This window comes from Protomyctophum bolini (assembly GCF_963924005.1).
Source record: "Protomyctophum bolini genome assembly, chromosome: 12".
Lineage (NCBI taxonomy): Eukaryota > Metazoa > Chordata > Actinopteri > Myctophiformes > Myctophidae > Protomyctophum > Protomyctophum bolini.
Window position 1 is genome coordinate 9,435,138 of NC_137873.1, and position 10,440 is coordinate 9,445,577.

At 42.5% G+C, this 10,440-nt stretch overlaps 1 protein-coding gene across 2 annotated transcripts; it reads right to left on the reverse strand.

Moving 5' to 3' along the window:
• Window positions 1–98: 98 nt before the first annotated feature.
• Window positions 99–10,393, reverse strand: LOC308325483 (uncharacterized protein). Of its 2 annotated transcripts, none has more exons than XM_080777984.1 (7): window positions 10,098–10,393; window positions 6,657–6,734; window positions 6,040–6,114; window positions 3,761–3,887; window positions 3,274–3,457; window positions 2,758–2,953; window positions 99–2,172 (listed from the first exon to the last, which is right to left on the reverse strand). In XM_080777984.1, exons 1-7 carry the CDS (start codon window positions 10,383–10,385, stop codon window positions 850–852), a joined length of 2,271 nt encoding a protein of 756 aa, XP_080634110.1. In that variant the 5' UTR covers window positions 10,386–10,393; the 3' UTR covers window positions 99–849. The 2 variants fall into 2 exon arrangements, with proteins under 2 accessions (XP_080634110.1, XP_080634111.1); XM_080777985.1 differs by lacking the exon at window positions 10,098–10,393 and adding an exon at window positions 9,338–9,853.
• Between the last annotated feature and the right edge of the window lie 47 nt (window positions 10,394–10,440).

The following is a 10,440-nucleotide window of genomic DNA, read 5'->3' on the forward strand; positions in this document are numbered from 1 at the left end:
TGGCCGATCTCTTCAGAATAAAAGTATCGTCTAGACTAGAGTAAACAAACTAATAAATAATAAATATACAACACAAATGATGTTTGTCATTTGTCTTTTTTAATAATATTATCTCAGACCACTGTGTAATTTTCTTTGTGGAAAAAGAGACCCTTGGTTGTACAGCTGTACTCTGCCTGTAGATGAGAGAGACCCTACGGTTGTGCCATTTGTATTTGTTGCCATCTGGTACAAATTACATCAGTCAAACAGAGACCCCTGGTGCTGAACCTTGAAGAGAAGTTGTTTGCCCATAATCTGTGGGTTATTCCCATAATTATTCTTTGAATCAGCACATGCCAATTCTGGAGAACTAACGACTGATCCAACTGACGTACACACTTGCCACTAACTACACTAGTAATTTTGGGTTGTCAGCAAAACACACAATTTAAAGGAAGGGTCCACAAAGCGCTCCAACTATGTCTTCTATGTGTATCAAGTCAATTGGTTGGATGGTTCTCAAGATATGAGGGAGGACGATACACACTACCATAGACATGTTTTATATTATATTATATTATATTCTTTATTGCAGTCTCCTCTGCCAGAACAAACTTCATTTTGGGTGACTTCAACTTCAATTATCAGCCATTCTTCAGCAAAAAGTAATTTACAGTAGTGATTCTCAACGATTCTAATACGCATCAGGCTAGCCATGGAATCCACGTTGAGGACCACTGATTTGCAGGACAGCCAGACCAATGAATTCTACCTTTGCATTTTTCTCCCTCATTCCTTATGGGATTGAGCCTCACCTTTTCATCGTTTCCCTGGCCTCTCTCATCATCACTAATACATCCTTGGCTCTCACTGCATGTTCTTAGGCCTCCGTCTAGGTCTGTCTGTCATTTTCCTTCTCTTCCTTTTACTTAGTTCACTGTCATACTCTTGCTCCTCATCCGTTGAGTCACCCTCTCCCTGGCCTTTCTCATTCTTAACACACAGCAGTCTATCATTTAAGGTGACCACTGCATTCTTCTTAGGCCTTCCTTTAGGTCTGCCTGAGGGCTTATAATACCTTCTTCTCCCCACCTTCTCTTCCTTCTTCTCCTCATCAGGGTTACACAATGTGTCCTTACTTCGCTCAGCCTCCTCAGCATTGCTCTCCATTTCATTTGTCTCATCTTTTTCTGCCTCAGACTCAGTCCTACTTGTCTTCTCCATCTGAACTTTCTCCCCTGGGCCAGGGACTTGTCCATGATAATGCTGGATGTGACTCTTCAGGCTAACATTGTGATTAAAGGACTTGTCACAGTGCTGACACTGATAGGGTTTCTCTCCTGTGTGGACACGCATGTGGGATTTGAGGTGGGTTGACTGGGTGAATGAGCGCTGGCACAGCTCACATACAAACTGCTTTACTTTTGTGTGGACAGCTACATGCCTCTGCAGGTGCTGGTCACTTGAAAACTCTGTGTTGCATATGAGGCAAATATTTCTTTTGGGGCCCCTGTGACCGACCAGGTGGACACTGCGCTCTTGCATCTTGGCAAACACTTCTGGACAGTCAGGACATTGATAGGGCTTCAGTGCAGGGGGATGACTTTGCTCGTGGACAAGTTTGTCTGACCTCGTTCCGAAAGTTGAGAAGCAGTACTTGCACACATGCTTGTAACCATCCTCGTGGGTCTTGCTGTGAGCTTTTAGATGACCCTCACTTAAGAATCTCTTGCCACACATGTTACAAGAAAAGGGCTTTTTGTTCTCACATGTGTGAGTCTGACTGTAGAAACAAGCTCCACATTCAGGACAGCGTTTCAGTTTGCGGCAATCCTTTTCATGTTTCTCATCTGCAATAGGCTCGCTGTCGCTATTGTGGTGTTTCAGCGGATCCCAATCACTGTCTGAATGATGTTCTTCATCATTAGATCCTTCATCCAAAGAGTCATTCTCGTCACTAAAACCAGTAATGGCAGCAACAGAAGTCTCTGGATCCGCAGTAGAAACTTCACAATTGTCATCACTAAAGCCAACAATTTCAGTAATGGCAGCAACAGAAGTCTCTGCATCCTCAGTAGATACTTCATCGAAGGAATCATTTTCATCACTAAAGCCAACTATTTCAGTAATGACGGCAGCAGAACTCTCTGGATCACTGGTGCAGCTACGAGGGTCACCCAAGGGCACTGCCTGTAAAACAGAGAATAGATGATCAGTAATCTCTGCAGTTGGAACGATTCTCTTGTGGTTACATTACATTAATTTGGTTATCTTGGTACAATAGCGTTCCCATCTGTATAAGTTGGGAAGTTTGTAAAATAAACAATTATCTGAGGAGGTTGGTACGGATTGCCATTGAGTAGTATGTACTAAACAGGATATTATAATTAGAACATCATCATCCTAATATGTTTGTTGATGAAAACTGCACCCCAACAGTAACACAATATACCACAGATGTTTAAAAAAAAAAAGGCAGGCATATGCAGCAATCAGCATTGTGTAAATAAATTCAAGATAAAACACATGTGCCATTGTGCCTTCCTTGGCCTACTGGGAGTATGCGTAAAAAGTGTAAAGATTATTTGTGAACAGACAGATGCACGCACACAAGCAAAATCTCCACCTGCCATCATTCCAGCCTTGGGGAGATAAAAAATGAAAGAAAACATTTAACCTATCCATGACTGTGTCGTGTTATCCAACACATTCCTTTCTCATCAATATTAAACATGAATAAAGATATAATGGATACTAATTAACTATTTAAATAACCTCCAGTTGTTGACTCTTCCAGTTCCTGCTGAAGTCGCATTGGAGGCACAGCTGATGAACAGACAAGAAGGTTCCTCTTATAGTCTTCTGGACTTCACACATGAAGCCACACGCTGGACAGTGTTCAAACAGCTCGAGGAGACAGTATTCATCCACAATGTATTTAGGGACATCATTTATGGAGGGTGAGGCTTGTCTGCACAATGAATAAGAGATAAAATAGTAAATTCCTCACTGAAAAACATATCCACATGAAGGGAGAAAAAACTGTCACGTCCACTAACATACACACACAAAATCATCTAAACATATATAGAATGGAAATTAAAATGTAAAGATATTTTAAGATATTTTTTTGTACAGAAATGACGAACAGTTGACAGCTTCCTCTCTCAAATGTTGAGAGGTGTAGTTCGAGACTCTAGGTTTCAGAGGTCGTGAATGGTGTGGAGACTAGTACTATATTAGTTCTATTCAACTAGCCATTATCATCATTATGCTTCGGAGACGACTTACGATAGCATTGACTCGGTCGAGATAGGTTCTCCAAAGATGTAAGGCTCAGTGAAGACTCCATGATCATCATCTTGTTTCAGCCCTCTTTCAGAGGGTTTAAAGGGCTTCCGGAATGTTGAGCTCTGGATTGGCGGTGGTCTTTGGACTGCTGTACCAATGGCAACACTCACAGTTGCCTGAGAACCTAATTGGAAAACATAGCCTGTTTATTAACTACTTTCAACCTGGCGTAACAATTTTCGACAAACAATTAAAAAAATGTCCAACAAATGAAAAAAAGAAAGAAAACATTTACATGTTTGTAAATCTTTTAGAAATGGACAAAAAATAGCAAATCTACCAGCCCACAATGTGTCACATCACAGCACATTGTGAGCTGGTTGATTGGCTATTTTCACACGACACTGTAATATGAAAGTGGATATTTGGGCAACACACCACAAAAATAACAGTTATTAAATAACCAGAAATAATCCAATTGGCAAACCTTGACTTCTTCGATGCACTAGCGTGTTCTTGGAGAGCTGGGTGCCAACAGAATGAACAGATCTCAGAGATCTGTCAGTCTGGCAACCTATGTCCCTGGAGCGTTGGTACTGCAGAAATACCTTATCCTAAGAACACATTGGAATAGGTTTAGTTTAGTTCAGATGAAGACAATAATACTCTGCCACCCTCTCCCAATTGATTATAATTTTTAAATTTAAGTAAAGTGAAGTCGATAAATAAACACTGACCCCTGCAAGCTACACATGTATGTTTAGAATGGACAATACACATTCATTGAAATATCTATTATTTCAATGTTAAATTTGCCACGTTTGGCCAAAAGAGACATCCTTAATAAATTAAATGTCAGAAATCAGTGCAGAAGATGTGATGGTGGCCTGCTCTCATGAAACTAAAGGTAAAGGTTGTGTGTTTGTTTTTTTTAGATATTTGAAAATAATACATTCTAAATGTTATTTGGCTGGCAGCTAGCCCTTATGGAAAGCCCTGCAACTTTGCAAGTGGTGTTACCTAAGTAGATCTACTCAGTGGCGGAACAACATTGGGCCGGGCCGGGGGGTGAGACAGCACGACCGGGCCTCACCGAACCAGACTCCCAACAGCACCCCCCCCCCCCCCCCCCCCCGAACGGAAGAGAAAATAATGACGTTAACAGTTGCTGCTGAGCTGATCACAGTCACAGATAGAGGCCGGGAAAGTGTTATATTTGGTTGATCGCGTCAATGCAATGCACACACGAGAGAGAGACGTAGATAGTGTGTGAGGAGCTGATCACAGTCACATATAGAGGGAAAGTGTTATATTTGGTTGATCGCGTCTGTGTCTGTGACATTGCGCAGCAATGCACACACGAGAGAGAGAGAGAGAGAGAGAGAGAGAGAGAGAGAGAGAGAGAGAGAGACGTAGAGAGAGAGAGAGAGGTGCTGCGTGTTAAAAAAAATGAATAGGCTACTACTCATCTTTGTGTTCTGTTTCACCTTATTGCTGAGTTATCGCACACAGGGAAAAGCAACAAGAAGGGGTTTAGAATCGAAACAGTCCGTTGTGGAGAAAAGGAAGTCCAAACATATGCACTACTAAATTCTCACAGAGTGATTAGCCTACTAATGAGTGACAGGTGCTGCCACTTTTGTAGCCCTGGACCGCTAGACCTTGGTAAAAGTCTATTATCGTAGCTGGGAAGCGTCTCAGGTCCCCAGCTTCTCTATAAAATGCACTATTTTAATCATTAAATAAAATTAATCCAACCAGATCGGCGCAGGCAAAACCCGAAAATGCCATAGTAGAAGAAATGACTGCCCGGTAAAATGCAGGGTACATTGCGTTATTAAGATGGCACAAAGTGTATTTTAGAGAAGCTGGGGACCTGAGACGCTTCCCAGATACGAAAATAGACTTTTAACAAGGTCTAGCAGGCTTTGTGTTGGTGAGTAGTTACGTGGTTTTGTTTCTTTGCTGGGATTTGAAAACCCGCGCACGGGAGTGAGAATATCACCAGAGGGCTGCGGAAGGGACTTCCACAGGGCGTCAGAGAGAGACTTGCACTTTTGGAGCGTGGCTGGGATGTCTGTTGGAGAGAGTGTGAGACAGACTCCACGGTGCTTTTACAGTCCAGCGCAGTACATTCTCATCAGACATGATATGTTGCTAAAGTGTAGGCTATTATAGGCTATATTTAGCTCTGTATCTGGTTAATTGCGGGATTCGTGGGGGCCCGCTGGTTTTATCAGTCATGAGTGACTGTGTAAAAAAATCGTCAATCGATCATCTGACAGCCCGGGCCCCCCGGAGGTCCGGGCCGGGGTGTGACCACCCCCCTCACCCCCCCGGTAGCTCCGCCCCTGGATCTACTGGTACCCTCATAGTCTATAGCTTGCGTCCTGCACATGTAGGCAGTAGTAGCATTAATGTATAATGTGCAAAATTGAACTGCACAAACAGCTGTTTGCATAGACAACAAGGTCAGTATAGTAATACCTGTAATTCAGTATCCATATGTAACTGGGAGAGATCATTTTTGTTGACTGCATTTTTGCTCATGATTTAATTTATTTCTTTGCACATATTACATATTTATTGGGAAATTGTATTTTAATATTTGGTGACACTGAAGTAAAGCATTTTTAAACTTGAGCTTTCGTTTGGACATTCAGTCAGTTTAGTTTGTGTGTCACACAGGTTTCTATCTCCCAGGCTTAGCCTGTACAGCCACAACATATAGTATCTTTTCTTTGATGATTCTTCTATGATACTAACCTTGTCACGGTCTTCAACTCTCAACATGAGAGGTGTGCTGTAACATTGGTTGTGGGTGTCTTGTTGGGATGAACACTATTGGTGAAAGATACAATGTAAACAACAATAAATAAATTCATTCATGTAAAACATGCCCTGACTGCATCATTAGTTGCAGAGCATTTCGGCAACATCGTTAGAGCACTACATTGATACTAGTAAGCATTGCTATAGTGTTAATTTGAAAATACATTTTCAGGTGGGTGAGAAATCTTCAGCCAATATGGAGAAAGTACTAATAGGCCTACATCAGCTTCAATTTGATATAGTTCCAGTTTTCTCTGCTCATTTCTTTGTGTGATCACTTCCAAATTCATCCAGTTCTCTCCTGATTGGATAAAATTGGCATCTCAACCTGAAAATGCATTTTCTGGTTACTCAAAAGCTCTATGCTAATGAGTACTATCACAATATAAAGCAATTTAACACTTTCATTGTACATAATCTAGTGTTTGTACACACACACACACACACACACACACGCACACACACACACACACACACACACACACACACACACACACACGTTTTTAAAATCACATCTAGTATCCATTATAGTTGTCGTTAATGATAATAACCTTGTCACGCTCTTCAGCTCTCAACATGTGAGGTGTGCTGTAACCTTGGCTGTGGGTGTTTTCTTGTTGTGATGAACTCTATTGGAGAGAAAAAGACAATGAAAACAATATCAATGAATGCCTGGATACATTCACTAATGTATCAGCACAAAACATAAGCTACATATTATTTGAATGCCCTGCATCATTACTAATTGGAGATAGTTTCTGCAGCATTGTTAAAGGAATCTTTTTAGGCCAGTTTCTTCTAAACTGGCCTAAAAAGATGTTAAATAAATGGTCACCCGGCGATGCAGCGTTCAAAATAGTTATAGCTTTTGGAGGCACTCCTCGCCACGACAGCTCCGCACCTCTCGCAGCCAATGAGCACCGTTGTGCCCGACGATAGCTCCCTCCTCCAGGCATTTTTTAATGGATTTGGAATATTCATCTGTCAGTGAGGATGAAGATAAAAGAGGATTGAAAAAGAAATCGAAAAGAAAGAAAGGAAACTGAAGGAAGTGAATGAATATGTAATAGGGATGGTAGCAGAGAAACAGATTGATGGCCTCTTCAGCGATCCACATACTGTGAGAAAGTTGATTGTCGGAAAGATTGAAGAAGTGAACTCAGTGAGAGTTGGTAGAAGAGGGATGGTCATAGTAGAATGCAAAAACAAGGATCAGATGTACAACGCTATGGATAAAATCTATTCGTTGAAGAGTTGAAGAAAGGGAGTAATAAGTGGTGTACCACTGTCAGTGAAGAAAGGAGCATTTGTTAATTATGTTGACGGTGTATGCCAAGAGACAAGAATGGTACGGTTACTTTGGAGACAGGGTACGTTAGGACAGGGGTTCTCAACCCGTGGGCCGCGACCCCTCAGGGGGTCCCAACTCAGGCCCTGCACTGAAGTTGAACATTACGTAGGTTCGTCACAGTGTCCCAGGAAAAAGAAGGAGATTGAAGTGAGTAAAGCAGGAAAGACGTCATCGTCATACGCTGAAGCAGTGGAGAGAGTGGAGGGGAGCAATCAATGAAAGGATGGCTTCACGACAGGCTGAACAGGAAGCGGGGGGAAAGGTGAAATGGAGCTGAGCGGGGTATCTACATGGACAAGAAAATATTTCTGGCATTTATTGCCAACCATGGTGATTAATTGTGCGGGGGAGATAAAAGGCAAATCATAAAGGATTACGAATTTACGATTATTTTGGATGCAAGAACATTTCTGGGTGCGATGGATGTCAGTGGAGAGGATCTGGACATTATCCTGAGAGAGGAAGGGATTCACGCCTACTCCGAGTCTCCGACTTTATAGGAGGCAGTGATGTAAATAGGTTTTCAATGTAATGGGTCCTAGGATGGTGGGACCCAGGGGTGGTCTTTTAGAATTTAAAAGATTCTAAAAGACCACCCCTGGGACCCAAAGTAGGACTCATAAAATGTCCCTGGGGAGATGAGCCCCAGGGACATTTTATGATTCCTACTTCAACAACATACCAGCTCAGTGGCCTTGTGGTTAGAGTGTCCGCCCTGAGACTGGGAGGTTGGGGTTCAATCCCCGGCCGGGTCATACCAAAGACTGTAAAAATGGAACCCAATGCCCCCCTGCTTGACACTCAGCATCAAGGGTTGGATTGGGGGTAAGTCCCTGCGACATACTAGCGCCATGTCCAGGGGGTGTACTTGTACATCAAGCTGCCTCACGCTACAGAAACAGGAGATAGGCTTCTGCCCTATGGGCCTCATGGCTCGGCAAGGCTACTTCAACAACATTAGAGTACAGTATTGCATCCCAGGACCCCCAGAGGGTGACATGATTGTGTCCTCTCTCAATTTAGTGAGTCTACTAAGGTAGGATGCAGGCTATTTGCATCACTGAACACACACCATATGAACATTCACATTGGGAAGTACCTGTGTCTTCAGGTCAGGTAGCCCTACAAGTCCCTGGGGGTTCCGAGAGGCTACAGATCAGGCAGAGTAACACGATTGTCTCAATTTAAGTGTGCCAAAATTGTGAAAATATTTAATGCAACTCTACCTGAGGCTGTGACGATGCCCAGTGCTGTGTTTAGGATGCAGGTTATTTGCATCACTGATGAGACAGACATATAACAGAGCGGACAATGAGTTGAATGGGATTATTTTGAAATAGAAAAAGATCGTTTTGGAATACTCCAGTCCAGTTGGTGACGGTAACGCACATTAAATGGTTTGGCAACTGCCAATAAACCGATAGAAGAGGAGGGTGTCTGCAGAAAAACAAAACACCCCAGGCAGCATAATGGCTCTGTTTAATTCTGTGATTAATCTGTGAAGAGCGGTTGGCAATGCATTACTCCCCGCTTCAAACGCCTGCTTACTGCGAAACCAGCCGTATGCATCGCCAACTCGCCAAGTTTTCATAAGAATCCACCGTAAAGTGATTGACACACAGAAATAATTTGCTTGATCACTGGAGGGAGTGGAGGAACGCTGCCGTTAAAAAAAATAAAATTAAACCACTCCGATTTAAAGTCCTCTTGAGCAGGGAGTCAGGGACTATGTGTAATAATTGGTTGATACCTACCGCACAAGTATGGGATGATTTAAGACTTTAGACATTGTGAAAACCAGTAATGGCGGCGGTTGTCAACAAACTTTTTCTCTGGAGGACCCCGGGACCTTTCCACAATACACAAAGGCGTTAGACTTACAGTTGAGAGACGGATTGTTGGTATTGCTCCCGGTTTCAACAACCATTTCCTTGAAAAACCAGCCCTGATCATGCCAATGTTTTCATATGAATCCAGAGAAAAGTGATTTATGCACACAAACATCTTAGCGGGCATTTTAGCGGGAACGTTGCCGTCAAAGATAAAATCAATCCACTTCGATTTAATATCCTCTTGAGCAGGGACTGTGTGTTTCGAGAGGCCAAAGTCCTTGCAGCCAACAACTGAACAGCGATGAACTCCAGATGCCATGGTGTTACAGAGTCCAATTAACGAGGGAAAGAAACTAATTTCGGATGATGAATCAGATGTAAACACATGCACGTGTAACAGTTAGCTCCACCAGAGGTGATCTTCTGCAGCTGCGTGGTCACATGTTGACGTTGAACCATGTTGCCAGATTGTGGACACACAAGCCCTAAATGTTGTGGCGAACGGCTGTGGAAAGCCTCAAGCCTGGTGATGCGAAGTTAACGAACGGCAAGGAAACGAATACAACTTATCTCCAATAACGGGTTTATTAGAATTTCTTCTTGTAGAACAGTTTCAACGGGATGTTTTTACTGACACTTTTTACTGAATTGACCGAGGTCTTATTCTGAAGTATTTGCTAGCTCTCAACCAGGAAGTAAACAGGAAGAGTTGGCTTGTGCTCTCTTATTTAATTTATTTGACAACATTGATATTCAAATATAGTACTGCACAAAAACTTAACATAAAGCATTGCGATATAAATACTTACATTTGGGATTGGGACACGAACACTTGGTATTGCTCCTTGTTGCAAAAGAAGTTTGTTAGCAAATCCACTCTCAAATTGACCAAGATTTGAAAAACTTTCTGTTGTGAAATGATGAGCGCACACCAAGAGACGCTTCTTTGAAATCACTGGTGGAACATTGCCATCAAAAATAAAATTCATCCACCTGGAGCGTGTGTCTTCATTTAGGCCTGCTGGGAGATGGTGTAAAGACTTGTGTCGATCGACACAGCTAACAACAGAGCAGATTGATCGATCTTTAGCATCCATTATTACAGTTACAGCAGCATCACGAACATGTTATTTAGGAGAGGAAGGGGCGGGG